General features: G+C 37.5%; 1 protein-coding gene across 5 annotated transcripts in view; it reads left to right on the plus strand.

Annotated features, from left to right (window-relative positions):
• Positions 1 to 21,999, plus strand: part of ASCC1 (activating signal cointegrator 1 complex subunit 1) — a 147,095-nt gene that overhangs the window by 3,115 nt on the left and 121,981 nt on the right. For all 5 annotated transcript variants that reach the window (XM_036998880.2, XM_036998879.2, XM_036998877.2 and 2 more), the window contains exons 3-4: positions 67 to 166; positions 10,440 to 10,537. In XM_036998880.2, the coding sequence (XP_036854775.2) occupies positions 67 to 166; positions 10,440 to 10,537 (198 nt within the window). The remainder of the gene's footprint in view (positions 1 to 66; positions 167 to 10,439; positions 10,538 to 21,999) is intronic.

A 21,999-nucleotide genomic window follows, 5' to 3' on the forward strand; every position in this document is an offset into this window, starting at 1 on the left:
GCAGCTGGGGAAAAGACTTGTCCATAGAGCAGCAGCTCTGAGTGAGATGTTATGGTTTCTATGCAGGTTTCATGGAGTGTGCAGAAGAGCCCTGTGATGCCTACGAGGTGGTGCAGACCCAGCAAGGTTTCCGGTGTACTGTGAAGGCCCCCAGCTTGCTCTACAAGTGAGTGAGGCCCCCACCAGCTCCACCAGGAAACACTTCCAGGAAACTAAGCAGGAAGCTGATTCTTCTCTTTTCCACATTTTTCTGTGTTTGATTACTAATAATAAAGTAGTTTAGCATTTTATGTCCTAGAATTTCTAAGGACAGATTACAAGAGTTGTGTCATCCACAGGTATAACCAAATCCTGTTGATTTGGTCTCTTGAATACCTTTTAAATCTACCGCTTATCTCTTTCTTTACTGCACCCCTGTTGCCTCTTTGTGGATTACTTCAAATAGCCTATTTACTGGTTTCTTGACATTGATTCTTGCTCTCCTCCCAATCAGTTCTTCATACTGAGGATAGAATGATCTTTTTAAAGGGCAAATCTGATTATTTTACTACCTTTGCTTAAAGTCTCAGCATCCCTCCATTGAAGATGGAAGTCAGTTCCATTAGAGTAATGGCCAAATTCTTGAACTAAACTTAGACAGTCCTGTATTCTTCAGTCTCAACTCACACTAGTTGTTCACTGGCTTTATACTGAAGCCCAAATGGTCTTCTTTAGTTCCTCATATGTGCTGTTCTCCTTCCTGACTTAGAATTTTGGCATATACTGCTCACTCGCTTTGCCTTATGATCTCTCCTTTTCCTTACCTAGTTGTATTCTCCTTCCTTACAGAAGCTAGCTTTGACACCATCATCCCCACCAACCATGTTGATTCCTCTTTTACATGCTTTTATAACAACCTCTACTTTTCCTTTGTAGCATTTCTCAGTCATGTGTTTATATTTATTTGCATGTTTGAAGTCTCTTCCACTAGATGGGAAGCTTCTTGAAGGCAGGAATGTGTCTGTTCCATTAATCTCTAATGCTTTTCAAAGACTGGTATGCTTTCTCCAGGGTCATTTTTAAAAATTTATTCTTTATTAAAGTATCATTGATATACAATCTTATAATGGTTTCAAATACATAACACAGTGGTTCAACTTTCACCCATATTATCAAGACCAGACCTCCTCCAGTGCGGTCACTGTCTATAATGTAGTAAGGTGTTATAGAGTCATTAATTATATTCTACATGCTGTACTACCATCCCCATTACCTATGTATATTGTGATTGCAAATTGTAGTGCCCCTTAGTCCCCTTCTCCCACTTCACCTGTCCTCCCACTGTCTTCCCCAACCCATCCCCTTTGGAAACCACTAGTTCCTTTTTTTTTTATTACAGTGTCATTGATATACAATCTTATGCTTAGATTTCACATGAGCAATATTGTGGTTACTACATCCCCCCTATTATCAAGTCCCCAACATATACCCCATTACAGTCACTGTCCATTAGCATAATAGGATGCTATAGAGTCACTACTTGTCTTCTCTGTGCTGTACTTCCTTCCCTGTGCACCCTCTCTATTATGTGTGCTAATCATAATGCCCCTTAATCCTCTTATCCCTCCCTTCCCACTCAGCCTCCAATTATCCCTTTGATAATTGTTAGTTGATTCTTGAGTTCTGTGAGTCTGCTGCTGTTTTGTTCCTTCAGTTTTTGCTTTGTTCTTATACCCCACAGATGAGTGAAATAATTGGTACTTGTCTTTCTCTGCCTGGCTTAGTTCACTGAGCATAATACCCTGTAGCTCCATCCATGTTGTTGCAAATGGTAGGATTTGTTTCTTTTTTATGGATGAATAGTATTTCATTGTATATATGTACCGCCTCCTCTTTATCCATTCATCTACTGATGGACACTTTGGTTGCTTCCGTATCTTGGCTATTGTAAATAGTGCTGCGATAAACATAGGGGTGCATATGTCTATCTGAATCTGAGAAGTTGTTTTCTTTGGGTATATTCCTAGGAGTGGAATTCCTGGGTCAAATGGTATTTCTATTTTTAGTTTTTTGCAGAACCTCCATATTGCTTTCCATAATGGTTGAACTAGTTTACATTCCCACCAGCAGTGTAGGAGGGTTTCCCTTTCTCCTCATCCTCACCAGCATTTGTTGTTCCTAGTCTTTTCTATGTTGGCCATCCAAACTTGTGTGAGGTGATATCTCATTGTGGTTTTAATTTGCATTTCTCTGATAATTAGCGATGTGGAGCATCTTTCCATGTGCTTCTTGGCCATCTGAATTTCTTCCTTGGAGAATTGTCTGTTCATATTCCACCCATTTTTTAATCGGGTTGTTTGCTTTTTGGGTGTTGAGGCATGTGAGTTCTTCATATATCTTAGATGTTAACCCTTTATTGGATAAGTCATTTACAAATATATTCTCCCATACTGTAGGATCCCTTTTTGTTCTGCTGATGGTGTCCTTTGCTGTACAGAAGCTTTTTAGCTTGATATAGTCCCATTTGTTCATTTTTGCTTTTGTTTCCCTTGCCCAAGGAGATGCAATCAAGAAAAAGTTGCTCATGTTTATATTCAAGAGATTTTTGCCTATGTTTTCTTGTAAGATTTTTATGGCTTCATGATTTACATTCAGGTCTTTGATTCATTTTGAGTTTACTTTTGTGTGTAATCCAGTTTCATTTTCTTGCATGTCGCTATCCAGTTTTGCCAACACTAGTTGTTGAAGAGGCCGTCATTTCCCCATTGTATATCCAAGGCTCCTTTATGTATATGAATCGACCATGTATGCTTGGGTTTATATCTGGACTGTCTATTCTGTTCCATTAGTCTATGGGTCTGTTCTTGTGCCAGTACCAAATTGTCTTAATTACTTTAGTAGAGCTTGAAGTTGGGGAGTGTAATCCCTCCTGCTTTATTCTTCCTTCTCAGGATTGCTTTGGCTATTTGGGGTCTTTTGTGGTTCCATATGAATTTTAGAACTTTTGGCTCTAGTTGATTGAAGAATGCTATTGGTATTTTGATAGGGATTGTCTTGAATCTGTATATTGCTTTAGGCAGGATGGCCATTTTGACAACATTAATTCTTCCTATCCATGAACACAGGATTTATTTCCATTTTTTAAAAATTATTATTATTTTTTATTTTGGTATCACTAATACACAATTACATGAGCAACACTGTAGTTACTAGATTCCCCCAATTATCAAGTTCCCACCACATACCCCATTATAGTCACTGTCCATCAGTAAGTAAGATGCTGTAGAGTCACTACGTGTCTTCTCTGTGCTGTACTGCCTTCCCTGTGCCCGCTCCTACATTATGTGTGCTAATTGTAATACCCCTTATTCCCCTTCCCTGCCTGCTCACCCACCCTCCCCAGTCTCTTTCCCTTTGGCAACTGTTAGTCCATTCTTGGAGTCTGTGAGTCTGCTGCTGTTTTGTTCCTTCAGTTTTTGCTTTGATGTTATGCTCCACAGATGAGTGAAATCATTTGGTTCTTGTTTTTCTCAACCTGGCTTATTTCACTGAGCATAATACCCTCTAGCTCCATCCATGTTGTTGCAAATGGTAGGATTTGTTTTCTTCTTATGGCTGAATAATATTCCATTGTGTATAGGTACCACATCTTCTTTATCCATTCATCTATTGATGGACACTTAGGTTGCTACCGTATCTTGGCTATTGTAAATAGTGCTGCGATAAATATAGGGGTGCCTATGTCTTTTTTGAAATTGGGCTCCTGCATTCTTATGGTAAATTCCAAGGAGTGGAATTCCCGGGTCAAATGGTATTTCTATTTTTAGTTTTTTGAGAAACCGCCATACTTCTTTCCACAATGGTTGAACTAGTTTACATTCCCACCAGCAGTGTAGGAGCATTTCCCCTTCTCCACATCCTCACCAGCATTTGTTGTTGTTTGTCTTTTGGATGTTGGCCATCCTAACTGGTGTGAGGTGATATCTCATTGTGATTTTAATTTGCATTTCTCTGATAATTAGTGATGTGGAGGATCTTTCCATGTGCCTGTTGACCATCTGAATTTCTCCTTTGGAGAACTGTCTGTTTAGATCCTCCGCCCATTTTCTAATTGGATTATTTACTTTTTGTTTGGTAAGACATGTGAGCTCTTTATATATTTTGGATGTGAACCCCTTATCGGATATGTGATTAATGAATATATTCTCCCATACTGTAGGATGCCTTTTTGTTCTGCTGATGTTGTCCTTTGCTGTACAGAAGCTTTTCAGCTTGATATAGTCCCACTTGTTCATTTTTGCTTTTTTTTCCCTTGCCCGGGGAGATATGTTCCTGAAGAAGTTGCTCATGTTTATGTTCAAGAGTCTTGCCTATGTTTTCTTCTAAGAGTTTTATGGCTTCATGACTTACATTCAGATCTTTGATCCATTTCGAGTTTACTTTTGTGTATGGAGTTAGGCAGTAATCTAGTTTCATTTTCTTGCATGTAGCTGTCCAGTTTTGCCAACACGAGCTGTTGAAGAGGCTGTTATTTCCCCATTATATATTGATGGCTCCTTTATTGTATATTAATTGACCATATATGCTTGGATTAATATCTGGACTCTCTATTCTGTTCCACTAGTCTATGGGTCTGTTCTTGTGCCAGTATAAAATTGTCTTGATTACTGTGGCTTTGTAGTAGAGCTTGAAGTTGGGAAGCAAGATTCCCTCTGCTTTATTCTTCCTTCTTAGGATTGCTTTAGCTATTTGAGGCCTTTTGTGGTTCCATATGAATTTTGGAACTGTTGGCTTGAGTTTGTTAAAGAATGCTGTTGGTATTTTGATAGGAATTGCATTGAATCTGTAGATTGCTTTAGGCAGGATGATTATTTTGATAATATTAATTCTTCCTATCCATGAGCACTGGACGTATTTCCCTTTATTGATCTTCTTTAATTTCTCTCACGAGTGTCTTGTAGTTTTCACAGTATCGGTCTTTCACTTCCTTCATTAGGTTAATTCCTAGGTATTTTATTCTTTTTGATGCAATTGTGAATGGAATTGTTTTTCTGAGTTCTCTTTCTGCTAGTTCATCATTAGTGTATAGGAATGCAACAGATTATTGTATATTAATTTTGTATTCTGCAACTTTGCTGAATTCAGATATTAGATCTAGTAGTTTGGGAGTAGATTCTTTAGGGGTTTTTATGTACAGTATCATGTCATCTGCAAACAGTGACAGGTTAACTTCTTCCATACCAATCTGGATGCCTTTTATTTCTTTGTGTTGTCTGATTGCTGCGGCTAGGATCTCCAGTACTATGTTGAATAAAAATGGGGAGAGTGGGCATCCTTGTCTTTTTCCTGATCTTAAAGGAAAGGCTTTCAGCTTTTCACTCTTAAGTATGATGTTGGCTGTGGGCTTGTCATATATGGCTTTTATTTTTTTGAGGTACTTGCCCTCTATACACATTTTGTTGAGAGTGTTTATCATGAATGGGTGTTGAATTTTGTCAAATGCTTTTTCAGCATCTATGGAGATAAATGATGATGTGGTTTTTGTCCTTCTTTTTATTGATATAGTGGATGTTGTTGATGGATTTTCGAATGTTGTACCATCCTTTCATCCCTGTGATGAATCCCACTTGATCATTATGTATGATCCTCTTGGTGTAATTTTCAATTCAGTTTGCTAATATTTAACTGAGTATTTTTTTTTTGTAGATAATTATTTTTTATTGAAGGGTAGTGACACACAGTATTACATTAGTTTCAGGTGTACAACACAGTGATTCAACATTTATATACATGATAATTCTAGCTACCAGCTATCACCATACAAAGTTGTTACAATATTTTGACTATATTCCTTATGCTATACCTTACATCCCGGTTACTTATTTATTTTACAATTGGAAGTCTGTACTTTTTATTTATTTATTTATTTATTTATTTATTTATTTATTTATTTATTTATTTATATTTTTTAGAGGACATCTCTCATATTTATTGATCAAATGGTTGTTAACAACAATAAAATTCTGTATAGGGGAGTCAATTCTCAATGCACAATCATTAATCCACCCCAAGCCTAATTTTCGTCAGTCTCCAATCTTCTGAAGCATAATGAACAAGTTCTTACATGGAGAACAAATTCTTACATAGTGAATAAGTTACATGGTGAACAGTACAAGGGCAGTCATCACAGAAAGTTTTGGTTTTGATCATGCATTATGAACTATAAACCATCAGTTCAAATATGAATATTCGTTTGATTTTTATACTTGATTTATATGTGGATACTACATTTCTCTCTTTATTATTATTATTTTTAATAAAATGCTAAAGTGGTAGGTAGATGCAAGATAAAGGTAGAAAACATAGTTTAGTGTTGTAAGAGAGCAAATGTAGATGATCAGGTGTGTGCCTGTAGACTGTGTGTTAATCCAAGCTAGACAGGGGCAATAAAACCTCCATGGATGCAGAAGATTTCTCTCAGAACAGGGGGGGTGAGGTTCTAAGCCTCACCTCTGTTGATCCCCAATTTCTCACCTGATGGCCCCCCTGCGACTGTGCCTGTCTTAGGTTGTTCCTCCCTTGAGGAATCTTACCCGTCTCTGGCTAACCAGTCATCTTCCGGGGCCATACAGGGAAATGTAAAGTTGGTAAGTGAGAGAGAAGCCTTATTGTTTGAAAAGGTTAGCTTTTTACTTCTTTGCATATTTATGCCCTGTGTCTTCTATTCCTAGCATTTGTCTTGAGGTATCTTTACCACTTGGAGGAATTATGATACTCAGTAAATTCGATATGAGGCACGAATTCTATTTAAGGGTTGTAATTAGGAAGGAAGAAGAAAAGCTATAGAAGTAGCAGACAGAAGAAAACATGGGAGGATTGATTATTTCTTTGACATATCTTCTTGTAGAGTAACTTCAGCATGTGTAGGTTTTAAACTACTAATTAAATTGCGCACACACATTGACATAATAGGAGTACAGTTACATAACCAAAACAGACCTATAATTACCAGCCATCTCCAGTGAAACCAAGAAAACCAGGTAGGCACCTTAGGCATTTGTGAAAACTTATTTATGATATGGTGGATATTGTCCAACTGAACTTGAACAGTCTGAGAGAAATCAGACAAATTAAAACAACCCATTCCTGGGGACTGTTCACATCCCATATGTTCTTTTAACAGTAGATAGTCTGTAGTTGTAAGATTTTGGAGCACTACAATTTGCACTTCTCCTAATTCTTGGTTGAGTTCCAACAGTATATATCCAGTCTAATTTGTTGTTTTACTGTATGCACAGGCCAGCTTAGATATCTCCTTCTTCATTCCCACGGCAAGTCCAGGAACCAGTGGGATGAGTGCATCTACAGCTGTAGCAGCACCTGGATCTTTGTTGAGGTTTTTTGATGATCATCTTCTGGTATAAGTCTTCCAGAGAGTGCTGATGTTGGAAGTTCTTCTTCATATCGTATCTTAGTTCATTTTCTGGGTAGCCAAATTAGGCTTTGATCCTCTGTATAAACACAAACAGACCCTTTACCTACACTTTTATATGCCCTTTATACCATTGTGTAGAACTCATTGGAAGTCACCACACAGGAACTGCTTTTTTTTTTTTTTGCTTTTTTTTTTAAGAGAAAGGAATATTATCACAAAAATGTACCTCCATAGCCGATCTTCTGATACCCTTTAAGTGGTCAAAATTAAGGATATTTAAAGCATGCATTAATCATTGATTTACAGTTAGTTTTATCCTATCAGGTAGTAATCCCCCTTTTCTTTCTTTCTTTTTTTTTTTTTTTTATTAATCTACACTTACATGATGAATATTATGTTTACTAGGCTCTCCCCTATACCAGGTCCCCCCTATAAAGCCCTTTATAGTCACTGTCCATCAGCGTAGCAAAATGTTGTAGAATCACTACTTGTCTTCTCTGTGTTGTACAGCCCTCCCCTTTCTCCCACCCACCCATGCATGCTAATCTTAATACCCCTCTTCTTGTCCACCCCTTTTCCCTCCCTACCCACCCATCCTCCCCTTAAGTGAGTATTTTTGCATCTATGTTCGTCAAGGATATTGGTCTGTAGTTTTCTATTTTTGTGGTGTTTTTGCCTGGTTTTGGTATTAGAGTGATGCTGGCTTCATAGTATGAGTTTGGAAGTATTCCCTCCTCTTCTACTTTTTGGAAAACTTTAAGGAGAATGGGTATTAGGTCTTCACTGAATGTTTGATAAAATTCAGTGGTGAAGCCATCTGGTGCAGAAGTTTTATTTTTGGGTGGTTTTTTGATTACCAGTTCAATTCCGTTGCTGGTATTCGGTCTGTTCAGATTTTCACTTTTTTCCTTGGTCAGCCTTGGAAGATTGTATTTTTCTAGAAAGTTGTCCATTTCCTCTAGGTTGTCTAGTTTGTTAGCATATAGTTTTTCATAGTATTCTGTAATAATTGTTTGTATTTCTCTGGTTTCTGTAGTGATTTTTCCTCTCTCATTTCTGATTCCATTTATGTGTGAAGAGTCTTTTTATCTTGATAAGTCTGGCTAGGGGTTTATCTATTTTGTTTATTTTCTCAAAGAACCAGCTCCTGCTTTCATTGATTCTTTCTATTGTTTTATTCTTCTCGATTTTATTTATTTCTGCTCTTATCTTTATTATGTCCCTCCTTCTACTGACTTTGGGCCTCCTTTTTAGTTCTTTTTCTAGTTTTATTAATTGTGACTTTAGACTGTTCATATGGGATTGTTCTTCTTGCGTAAGGTAGGCCTGTATTGGGATATACTTCCCTCTTAGCACGGCCTTGGCATCATTAGTTTTTGCAGCTCCCTCAGACTGATTCCAACATGTAGCCAAGATTGAAAACCACTCACTCTGGTAGGAATACCTACTTAAATAGTCAAAAAAGGACTTACTCTTTTACCACATATTTGTGTTATTGTAGTGAATGTTTTATATTTCCCTTGTAAACCTCTTTTGAGTCTGGCTGTTCTCTTAACTGAAAGGATGCCGTTATGGGCTTAATGAGGAGAGCATTATGTACTGAGCTATGTACCAGTCACTGGGAAGCCGTTTTATGTATGATCACATTTAGTTCTCACAGCGATCTTATGATACTTAGATATTATTTACTCCATTTTTGTAATTTAGGAAATAGAGTTGTTAAATGACTTTCTCCCAAGGTTTGTTTGATTCTAAAGCCTCTTTAATTTCAACTCTTTTCCCTTCCTAAGGTTCGTAGTCTATTAATACCACTTTGAGCCAACTACTTTTTGTGATAGACTTGTTTACTAGCCACACACCAACAAACAGGAGCTTAATTGAAAGCACCCTTTATTGATAAAGCCTAGAATGACAAAGGCCTAACAGAGTTGGTATGACAGAATCTCTGGCCCAACACAGAGAAAAACAACATGGCAGTTGTGGAGTTCTGATCCTCTTCTAAACATCTTGTTTTTAAAAAACTGGCTTACTACAGTAGATCTCAGTGGAAATAATTGGGCCTTGTTATTCCTTGTGAAAACAAACGCACAGTTTTAGACAGTCACTCATGCTTTTGGTAAACTGTAATTGAAATCATAAAAGCTGAAATACTGTTGATGATGGCGAAGTTTCTTCTCTTAACTTTATAGTCCTGTGATGGCCTTTGGTGCTTTATAGACTCTGATATGTCTCTCCTGGAATCCAGTTGTCTCATCTACTTGAACACATCTAATTACTCTGGATCCCAGAAGATAACCTTGGATTGTCCGAATCACTTATACTAGCAGGCCTAGGCAAGGGATGTAAATAAAATAAGTCAACAGATGAGCTTATCTTCCATGATGAAAGTCGGCTCCAGCCTGTTGGTAGTGTGGTTTGTTAAATCCAGTTTTCTTAAAAGAACCCTGAAATCTATGCTTTTAGATGTAATCTCCCAAGAAAAAGACATCTATGTGCTGAATTCAGCCTGACGGTCACCTATTTACTCTGTGTGTTTGAATCTATCCTGATTGGTGAACCCTGTTCTTTGCTAAGCTCTTTACATTTATTTAATTAACCAAGGATAATTCCTTAGGATGAACTCAAAGAGTTAATCTGCTCTCCAAAAGAACAAAGTTTTTCTCCTCTAACTGTGGACTCAGTTGTTGCTGGAAGTGCCCTTTGAGACTATGCCAGCTTTCTTCACATTGAACTGCAGACCTAGATTTTAAATCTAATTTTGAGAAGCAAGCAAGTGTTGGGCATAGTGATTCTGCCTATGCATTGAATTGGCTGTTGGGCAGTGTTTTGCCAGTGTGTGTAATGCAGCATGTTGTATAAAGCTATATGACTTGTAATTTCCTCTACAGATATTGAACTTTTATTTAAACACTTTTGTATAAGTGAGTATCTCTGGCCACATATGATTCAAATATGATGGAATTTTTTATTCTGGTACATTTTGATTTAATATCCTTCCAATAACTATTTTTTATGTATATTATAGGCACATAGTTGGGAAGAGAGGGGATACTAGGAAGAAACTAGAAGTGGAGACCAAAACTTCTATTAGCATTCCTAAGCCTGGACAAGAAGGAGAAATTGGTGAGACTCTGTAATATATTCTTTTTGCAAAGACTTTTATTTGTATGGAATTGGTATGGAATAATGTGACCCAGCTGAGGTGTTTAGGGACTATATTCTTTATCTGGTGCTGTAGCTATTTGGCTTTTTTATCCTATAAAAAAGTGTTAATCTCCCAAATGAGGAAAAGTGTAGCTACACAACCTTATCTTGATTGAGTACATGGGACCTTCATTTTATACTTTACCTTGCACTGATGGAGTAAAGTTTCTAGATTTTGGGTGTATTAGGAGATTTCTTTCATGCTGTAGCAGCTTGAAACAGAATTTGTGAGTTGTTTCAAGTTGGAATTAGAGAAAACCATTGAGATCAGCAAATCTGTGATATAGTTCAGTCCTTTCCATAAGTGTTATCTTGTGTTTACCTTGTTTTGTAGACTGGGAAGGAAATGGTAAGTAATGATTAAAATACCAACCTGATTCCAGTAACTGCTCAGGTGAAGAAAAATAGTTTAGTCATAAAATTCAAATCAGAAACTGTCTGTACCAAGCAATGGTGCAAACTGTGGGTGCAGACTTGTGTTGTAAAATGGCTTTGAGCGAGGGGTGGTGTCAGGACAGAATATTTAAAAACTCATTCTAAAATGATAGGACTTTTTCAAAGTTAAATGAATGCAGAAGATTCCAACAATCCATTTTTCATAAAGACCCACAGATTATATTAAGTTTTAGGAGAAAATATTACAAGTGCTCTTCTCATTTGTGCTATGTAAGTGTAATCACTGTGACAGATAAGTCACACTTGACTTTAGAGCAGTGCTGTCCAGAAGAACTTTCTGTGATGAGGGGTAATGTTCTGTATCTGCACTGTCCAGTACAGGAGCCACTAGCCACATGTGGCTATTAATACTTGAAATGTGGCTAAGATGACTGAGGAACTGAATTTTTAATTCTGTTTAATTCTAATTAATTTAAGTTTTAATATAACTAGCTGCATGTAGACTCCTGTATTAGACAGAAAAGTGCTAGAATTTCCTCAGCCCCCTAGGTAACTTCAGCAAACCATATCATGAGAACTTTAATGATATTTTTGAAAGACTTTCATTAAAGTAAATATTCAGCTTATTAGAATTACAGATATAAAAACTTGAGTCTTAAGTTTTAAAGTTCATATTACCAATATAGAAGTAATTTTATAATTTTATTAAAGTTTATTTCTTTAGTTTTTCTGATTATAAAATTAATATATGATTTAAAAAGATGAAAGTTGCAGAAATTATAGTATAAAAGGAAGTCTCTTATAATATTAACCTCAGAGATAATGCTATTAACAACTGAATATGTTCCCCATTTTTTCTACCTATAAAATAAATTATAATAATTATTATAGCAGTAAAAATTATAACATGGTATAAATGTGGGGGCTTTAGCCATTTTAAGGTACTGCAGTCATTCTAAAACTTATCCAGCAAAGGGCAGGTAGGTTGTAAAGATTCTATTTTGACTTAGCACAGATATTTCAGTATGAAAAATGAGTGTGTCTAATTGTTTAAAGTAAAAATTTAATGAGACTAATCTAATAGAAAAACAAGAGGATAAACTTGTTGGTCTTGTAGGGAAGTAAAGTATATATAGAAAAATCAAATTTATTGGTTAGAGTAAATTGAATTGTGATGTGAAATCAAGACTGCAGTTTATACTGATGTGGTAAATCCTGCCATTTATCCACTTCTTTTGCCTCTCCTAAATTAGACCAGAGAAGGGAATAATCTAGTATGTTTTAATTTGTCCTCTAGACAAGGGTCTGATTTAGTCCGTTTTGAAATCTCAGGTAATGGAATGTCAGAAGATGCTTTTAAAATGATACTGTCATTGTAGTTAAAGAATTGGTTTTTTAAAGTTTAACATCAGTCAATACCTTTAATTCTTTTCTTCCCATTTATTCCTTGTTAGACTTATGCCACATAAATTCTAGTCTTCTCAGATACTTGTAGAATATTTTTAACCTTGTCATATTTACTCTTTAGTCATTGATCAACTTTGAATCTTTCCTGGAAATCATTGTGTCTGAACACCTTGTAAATATCCTTTTCAACGTGTTATGTTAGAAAAATGAAAACATTGTATTAGTTTTATTCTCTACCAAACCACCTTCTTAATGGAAAAGAACAGATTTAGCATTTTGTACCAAATTTTTATAGAAATAAAACATAAGCATGAGTTTTAAGCCTCCCTTCCCTCCATCCCTTTTCTTTTTAGTTTCTCATTAAAACTTTTTGGTCCTTGCAGAGATAATCATAATTTCTACTTTTCTTTAATTTTGTCCCATTTTATCTTTGAACCCTCCTTTATCAGTATTCTCTAGCAAATATTTGCATGCCTGCTCTGGGCACTTCCCTTCACCAAGCATTTGGATCTTTTAGGCTCTCAAAAGTATTCTGTCTGATAATATGAAAATGTCATTCGAAAACACTATGTATTTACTTACATTTTTTAAGTTACTACTTATGTCAATTTTTTACTTAGGCAAACAGTTCTCAGGCTTATTGTCAATCCATTCATTCATAATTTACTTTTCCTAGAAATTTCCACCTTTTCTCTCTACAATAAAATGGGTATGATACTTTAATTCTTTTTAAGAAAAAGAAAAAGAAATTGTTCTGTAAGAACAATTACAGAAAATTTCGAGTACTTTAATGGAAAGTTTTAGGACGAATAAATGGAATTATTTATTTAGTTTCTGCAGTTGCTTGGAAGAAACAAGCGCTGTGGTCTTTAAAGTACATAACATGTATTACTATTACAGTTAATACTTCAATATTTTATATTCAGAAATTGCTTTCATTTTTTTATTAAGGTATTATTGATACACACTGTTATGAAGGTTTCACATGAAAAAACAATGTGGTTACTACATTCACGCATATTATCATGTCCCCCCATACCCCATTGTAGTTACTGCCCATCAGTGTAGTAAGATGCCACAGAGTCACTATTTGCCTTGTCTGTGCTACACTGTCTTCCACATGATCCCCCCCAACACCATGTGTGCCAATCATAATACCCCTCAATCCCCTTCTCCCTCTCTCCCCACCTGCCCTCCCTCACCTCTCCCCTTTGGTAACCGCTAGTCCCTTCTTGGAGTCTCTGAGACTGTTGCTGTTCGGTTCCTTCAGTTTTGCTTTGTTGTTATGCCCTTCCATTTTTAATAAGTAGTCTGTTGAAATGCCAATTTTGTTCATTGTTTTTATCTTCTGTACCTTTCCTTAGTTTCTGTTTGAACCAAGCCTTGCCAGTTCTGGAATTTAGAGGTTTAAGCTCTGCTTAAATACAGATTGTGTAATCCCTAAGTGGTTTTGTTTCTTTGTGAATGGTGGCCCTTGCTTTGTGGTGTCCCCACCCCCTGCCCCTAGCCACACACTTTCATTTATGTATACATGCAGACATTGTCCAGATCAGAGAAGGCCAGATTACACCAAAACATGGAAATCTGATAATCCATGTATACAATGCAGATGAGAATAAACACTGTACTTTAATTTTCTACTTACATAAATACAGGAGAGGATTGTGTCTGTTGTAGTACACTCTCCTTCCTCTTTCACTATAGTGAATCAGTAATAATTTTTTTTTTTTTGAGAGGGCATCTCTCATATTTATTGATCAAATGGTTGTTAACAACAATAAAATTCTGTATAGGGGAGTCAATGCTCAATGCACAATCATTAATCCATCTCAAGTCTAATTCTCGTCAGTCTCCAATCTTCTGAAGCATAATGAACAAGTTCTTACATGGTGAACGAATTCCTACATAGTGAATAAGTTCTTACATGGTGAGCAGTACAAGGGCAGTCATCACAGAAATTTTCGGTTTTAATCATGCATTATGAACTATAAACAATCAGTTCAAATATGAATATTCATTTGATTTTTATACTTGATTTATATGTGGATCCCACATTTCTCCCTTTATTAGTATTATTTTTATTTTTAATAAAATGCTGAAGTGGTAGGTAGATGCAAGATAAAGGTAGAAAACATAGTTTAGTGTTGTAAGAGTACAATTGTAGATGATCAGGTGTGTGCCTGTAGACTATGTGTTAATCCAAGCTAGACACGGGCATTAAAACATCCACAGATGCAGAAGATTTCTCTCAAAACAGGGGGGGTGAGGTTCTAAGCTTCACCACTGTTGATCCCCAATTTCTCACCTGATGGCCCCCCTGCGACTGTGCCTGTCTTAGGTTGTTCCTCCCTTGAGGAATCTTACCCGTCTCTGGCTAACCAGTCATCTTCCGGGGCCATACAGGGAGATGTAAAGTTGGTAAGTGAAAGAGAAGCCATATTGTTTGAAAAGGTTAGCTTTTTACTTCTTTGCATATTTATGCCCTGTGTCTTCTATTCCCAGCATTTGTCTTGAGGTATCTTTACCACTTGGAGGAATTATGATACTTGGTAAATTCGATATGAGGCACGAATTCTATTTAAGGGTTGTAATTAGGAAGGAAGAAGAAAAGCTATAGAGGTAGCAGATGGAAGAAAACATGGGAGGATTGATTATTTCTTTGACATATCTTCTTGTAGAGTAACTTCAGCATGTATAGGTTTTAAACTACTAACTAAATTGCGCACACACATTAACATAATGGGAATACAGTTACATAACCAAAGCAGATATATAGTTACCAGCCATCTCCAGTGAAGCCAAGAAAACCAGTTAGGCACCCTAGGCATTTGTGAAAATTTGTCTATGATATGATGGATATTGTCCAACTGTACTTGAACAGTCTGAGAGAAATCAGACAAATTAAAACAACCCATTCCTGGGAACTGTTCACATCCCATATGTTCTTTTAACCATAGATAGTCTGTAGTTGTAAGATTTTGGAGTGCTACAACTTGCACTTCTCCTAATTCTTGGTTGAGTTCCAACAGTATAGATCCAGTCTAATTTGTTGTTTTACTGTATGCACAGGCCAGCTTAGATATCTCCTTCTTCATTCCAATGGCAAGTCCAGTAAACAGTGGGATGAATGCAGCTACAACTGCAGCATTGCCTGGATCTTTGTGGAGGTTTCTTGATGATCATCTTCTGGTATGACTCTTCCAGAGAGTGCTGATGTTGGAAGTTCTTCTTCATATTGTATCTTAGTTCATTTTCTGGGCAGCCAAATTAGGCTTTGATCTTCTATATAAACACAAACAGACCCTTTGCCCACACTTTGATATGTTCTTTATACCATTGTGTAGAACTCACTGGAGGTCACCACACAGGAACTGCTTTTTTTTTTTTTCAAGAGAAAGGAATATTATCAGAAAAGTGTACCTCCATAGCCGATCATCTGACACCCTTTAAGTGATCAAAATTAAGGATATTTAAAGCATGTGTTAATCGTTGATTTACCATTAGTTTTATCCTATCAAGGAGTAATCCCCCTTTTCTTTCTTTCTTTCTTTTTTTTTTCTTTTTTTTTTTTTAATCTTTAATCTACACTTACATGAAGAATATTATGTTTACTAGGCTCTCCCCTATACCAGGACCCCCTATAAACCACTTTACAGTCACTGTCCATCAGTGTAGCAAAATGTTGTAGTATCACTACTTCTCTTCTCTGTGTTGTAGAGCCCTCCCCTTTCTCCCTCCCCCCATACATGCTAATCTTAATACCCCCTTTCTTCTTCCTCCCCCTTATTCCCCCCTACCCACCCATCCTCCCCAGTCCCTTTCCTTTTGGTACCTGTTAGCCCATTTTTGGTTTCTGTAATTCCGCTGCTGTTTTGTTCCTTCAGTTTTTCCTTTGTTCTTATACTCCACAGATGAGTGAAATCATTTGGTATTTCTCTTTCTCCACTTGGCTTATTTCACTGAGCATAATACCCTCCAGCTCCATCCATGTTGCTGCAAATCGTAGGACTTTTCCTCTTCTTATGACTGAGTAGTATTCCATTGTGTATATGTACCACATCTTTATCCATTCATCTACCGATGGACATTTAGGTTGCTTCCAATTCTTGGCTATTGTAAATAGTGCTACGATAAACATAGGGGTGTATCTGTCTTCCTCAAACTTGATTGCTGCGTTCTTAGGGTAAATTCCTAGGAGTGGAATTCCTGGGTCAAATGGTATTTCTGTTTTGAGCATTCTGAGGAACCTCCATACTGCTTTCCACAATGGTTGAACTAATTTACATTCCCACCAGCAGTGTAGGAGGGTTCCTCTTTCTCCACAGCCTAGCCAACATTTGTTGTTGTTTGTCTTTTGGATGGCAGCTATCCTTACTGGTGTGAGGTGATATCTCATTGTTGTTTTAATTTGCATTTCTCTGATAATTAGCGATGTGGAGCATCTTTTCATGTGTCTGTTGGCTATCTGTATTTCTTTTTTGGAGAACTGTCTGTTCAGTTCCTCTGTCCATTTATTAATTGGATTATTTGTTTTTTGTTTGTTGAGGCGTGTGAGCTCTTTATATATTCTGGACGTCAAGCCTTTATCGGATCTGTCATTTTCAAATATATTCTCCCATACTGTAGGGTTCCTTTTTGTTCTATTGATGGTGTCTTTTGCTGTACAGAAGCTTTTCAGCTTAATATAGTCCCACTTCTTCATTTTTGCTGTTGTTTTCCTTGCCCGGGGAGATATGTTCAAGAAGAGGTCACTCATGTTTATGTCTAAAAGTTTTTTCCCTATGTTTTTTTTAAAGAGTTTTATGGTTTCATGACTTACATTCAGGTCTTTGATCCATTTTGAATTTACTTTTGTATATGAGGTTAGACAATGGTCCAGTTTCATTCTCCTACATGTAGCTGTCCAGTTTTGCCAGCACCATCTGTTGAAGAGACTGTAATTTCCCCATTGTATGTCCATGGCTCCTTTATCAAATATTAATTGACCATACATGTTTGGCTTAATTTCTGGGGTCTCTAATCTGTTCCACTGGTCTGTGGCTCTGTTCTTGTGCCAGTACCAAATTGTCTTGATTACTATGGCTTTGTAGTAGAGCTTGAAGTTGGGGAGTGAGATCCCCCCTCCTTTATTCTTCTTTCTCAGGATTGCTTTGCCTATTCAGGGTCTTTGGTGTTTCCATATGAATTTTTGAATTATTTGCTCCAGTTCATTGAAGAATGTTGCTGGTATCAAATCTGTATATTGCTTTGGGCAGGATGGCCATTTTGATGATATTAATTCTTCCTAGCCATGAGCATGGGATGAGTTTCCATTTGTTAGTGTCCCCTTCAATTTCTTTTAAGAGTGACTTGTAGTTTTCAGGGTATAGGTCTTTCACTTCTTTGGTTAGGTTTATTCCTAGGTATTTTATTCTTTTTGATGCAATTGTGAATGGAATTGTTTTCCTGATTTCTCTTTCTATTGGTTCATTGTTAGTGTATAGGAAAGCCACAGATTTCTGTGTGTTAATTTTGTATCCTGCAACTTTGCTGTTTTCCGATATCAGTTCTAGTAGTTTTGGAGTGGGGTCTTTAGGGTTTTTTATGTACAATATCATATCATCTGCAAATAGTGACAGTTTAACTTCTTCTTTACCAATCTGGATTCCTTGTGTTTCTTTGTTTTGTCTGATTGCCGTGGCTAGGACGTATAGTACTATGTTAAATAACAGTGGGGAGAGTGGGCATCCCTGTCTAGGTCCTGATCTTAGAGGAAGAGCTTTCAGCTTCTTCCTGTTCAGTATAATGTTGGCTGTGGGTTTATGATATATGGCCTTTATTATGTGGAGGTACTTGCCCTCTATTCCCATTTTGCTGAGAGTTTTTATCATGAATGGATGTTGAATTTTGTCAAGTGGTTTTTCAGCATCTATGGAGATGATCATGTGGTTTTTGTCTTTCTTTTTGTTGATGTGGTGGATGATGTTGATGGATTTTTGAATGTTGTACCATCCTTGCATCCCTGGGATGAATCCCACTTGGTCATCGTGTATGATCCTTTTGATATACTGTTGAATTCTGTTTGCTAATATTTTATTGAGTATTTTTGCATCTACATTCATCAGGGATATTGGTCTGTAATTTTCTTTTTTGGTGGGGTCTTTGCCTGGTTTTGGTATTAGGGTGATGGTGGCTTCATAGAATGAATTTGGGAGTATTCCCTCTTCTTCTATTTTTTGGAACTTTAAGGAGAATGGGTCTTATGTCTTTTCTGTGTGTCTGATAAAATTCTGAGGTAAATCCGTCCGGCCCCGGGGTTTTGTTCTTAGGTAGTTTTTTGATTACCGTTTCAGTTTCTTTGCTCGTAATTGGTTTGTTTAACTTTTGTGTTTCTTTCTTGGTCAGTCTTGGGAGGTTGTATTATTCTAGGAAGTTTTCCATTTCTTCTAGGTTTTCCACCTTGTTGGCATATAGGTTTTCATAGTAGTCTTTAATAATTCTTTGTATTTCTGTGGAGTCTGTGGTGATTTTTCCATTCTCATTTCTGATTATGTTGATTTGTGTTGATTCTCTTTTTCTCTTTATAAGTTTGACTAGAGGCTTATCTATTTTGTTTATTTTCTCAAAGAATCAGCTCCTGGTTTCATTGATTTTTGCTGTTGTTTTATTCTTCTCAATTTTGTTTATTTCTTCTCTGATCTTTACTATGTCCCTCCTTCTGCTGACTTTAGGCCTCATTTATTCTTCTTTTTCCAGTTTTGATAATTGTGATGTTAGACTATTCATTTGGGATTCTTCTTCCTTCTTCAAGTGTGCCTGGAACGCTATATACTTTCCTCTTAAGACTGCTTTCGCTGCGTCCCAGAGAAATTAGGGCTTTGTGTTGTTGTTGTCATTTGTTTCTATATATTCCTTGATCTTTATTTTGATTTGTTCATTGATCCATTGATTATTTAGTAGCATGTCGTTAAGCCTCCATGTGTTTGTGAGCCTTTTTGTTTTCTTTGTAGAATTTATTTCTACTTTTATACCTTTGTGGTCTGAAAAATTGGTTGGTAGAATTTCAATATTTTGGAATTTACTGAGGCTCTTTTTGTGGGCTAGTATGTGGTGTATTCTGGAGAATGTTCCATGTGCACTTGAGAAGAATGTATATCCTGTTGCTTTTGGATGTAGAGTTCTATAGATATCTATTAGGTCCATGTGTTCTAGTGTGTTGTTCAGTGCCTGTGTGTCCTTACTTATTTTCTGCCCGGTGGATCTATCCTTTGAGGTGAGTGGTGTGTTGAAGTCTTTTAAAATGAATGCATTGCAGTCTATTTCCCTCTTTAGTTTTGTTAGTATTTGTTTCACATATGCTGGTGCTCCTGTGTTGGTTGAATATATGTTTAGAATAGTTATATCCTCTTGTTGGACTGAGCCCTTTATCATTATGTAGTGTCCTTCTTTATCTCTTGTTACTTTCTTTGTTTTGAAGTCTGTTTTGTCTGATATTAGTACTGCAACCCCTGCTTTCTTCTCACTGTTGTTTGCCTGAAATATGTTTTTCCATCCCTTGACTTTTAGTGTGTGCATGTCTTTTTGGGTTTGAGGTGAGTCTCTTGTAAGCAGCATATGGATGGGTCTTGCTTTTTTATCCATTCTATTACTCTGTGTGTTTTGATTGGTGCATTAAGTCCATTTACATTTAGGGTGACTATTGAGAGATATGTAGTTATTGCCATTGCAGGCTTTAGATTTGTGGTTTCCAAAGGTTCAAGGTTAACTTCTTTAGTATCTTACTGCCTAACTTAGCTCACTTATTGAGCTGTTATATACACTGTCTGGAGATTCTTTTCTTCTCTCCCTTCTTATTCCTCCTCCTCCATTCTTCATATGTTGTGTGTTTTGTTCTGTGCTCTTTTTAGGAGTGCTCCCATCTAGAGCAGTCCCTGTAAGACGCCCTGTAGAGGTGGTTTGTGGGAAGCAAATTCCCTCAGCTTTTGCTTGTCTGGAAATTGTTTAATCCCGCCATCATATTTAAATGATAGTCGTGCTGGATACAGTATCCTCGGTTCAAGGCCCTTCTGTTTCATTGCATTAAATATATCATGCCATTCTCTTCTGGCCTGTAGGGTTTCTGTCGAGAAGTCTGATGTTAGCCGGATGGATTTTCCTTTATAGGTGACCTTTTTCTCTCTAGCTGCATTTAAAACTCCTCATCCTTGATCCTTGCCATTTTAATTCTTATGTGTCTAGGTGCTGTCCTCCTTGGATCCTTTCTGTTGGGGGTTCTGTGTATTTCTGTGGTCTGTTCGATTATTTCCTCCCCCAGTTTGGGGAAGTTTTCAGCAATTATTTCTTCAGAGAGACTTTCTATCCCTTTTCCTCTCTCTCTTCTTCTTCTGGTACCCCTATAATATGGATATTGTTCCTTTTGGATTGGTCACATAGTTCTCTTTGTATTGTTTCATTCCTGGAGATCCTTTTATCTCTCTGTATGTCAGCTTCTATACATTCCTGTTCTCTGGTTTCTATTCCTTCAATGGCCTCTCACATCTTATCCATTCTGCTTATAAATCCTTCCAGGGTTTGTTTCACTTCTGTGATCTCCTTCCTAACATCTGTGATCTCCCTCCGGACTTCATCCCATTGCTCTTACATTTTTCTCTGCATCTCATCCCATTGCTCTTGCATTTTTCTCTGCATCTCCATTAGCATGTTCATCATTTTTATTTTGAATTCTTTTTCAGGAAGACTGGTTAGGTCTGTCTCCTTCTCAGGTGTTGTCTCTGTGATCTTTGTCTGCCTGTAGTTTTGCCTTTTCATGGTGTTAGAGATAGTTTGCAGAGCTGGTACGAGTGATAGCTGGAAGAGCTTTCCTTCTTTTTGGTTTGTGGCCTTCCTGTCCTGGGAGAACAGCGACCTCTAGTGGCTTGTGCTGGGCAGCTGTGCACAGACAGGGCTTCTGCTTCCTGGCTGGCTGCTATGGAGTTTATCTCCACTGTTGGTGTGGGCGTGGCCTGGCTTGGGCTGCTGCTGCAAAATGTTGGAGCCCAGTTGGAGGGGGAACGGCCAGGAGGCTATTCATCTCCGTAAGGGGCCTCTGTGCTCCCTGCTGCCTGGGGGGTTAGAGTGCCCAGAGATCCCCAGATACCCTGCCTCTGGAGTAAGTGTCCTGCCCTGCCCCTTTAAGACTTCCAAAAGTCACTCTCCAAACCAAAACAACAAGAGCAACAGCAAAACGAAAAATAAACAAACAAAGAAATAAATAAATAAAAGAAAAACGCAGAATTTTGTTTGTCCTCAGGCGCCGGTCTCAGTTACTCGCTCACCGGTCTTGCTTCCCTGTTTCCCTAGTATTAGGGTCGCTGTCTGTTTAAGACTTCCAGAAATACTTGAAAAAAAAAAAAAAAAGCTGCTCCCGGCGTCGGCCTCAGGCACCTGCTCACTGGTCCTGCCACCCTGTTTTCCTTGTATCGAGGACCTCACGCATGCACTGTGACTGCGCTCTGGTCTGGATGCCTGGGGCTGGGTGTTCAGCAGTCCTGGGCTCCTTCTCCCTCCCTGCTGACTCCTCTCCACCCGCCGGGAGCTGGGGGGAGGGACGCTCGGTTCCC

This window comes from Manis javanica, chromosome 7, assembly GCF_040802235.1.
Source record: "Manis javanica isolate MJ-LG chromosome 7, MJ_LKY, whole genome shotgun sequence".
Lineage (NCBI taxonomy): Eukaryota > Metazoa > Chordata > Mammalia > Pholidota > Manidae > Manis > Manis javanica.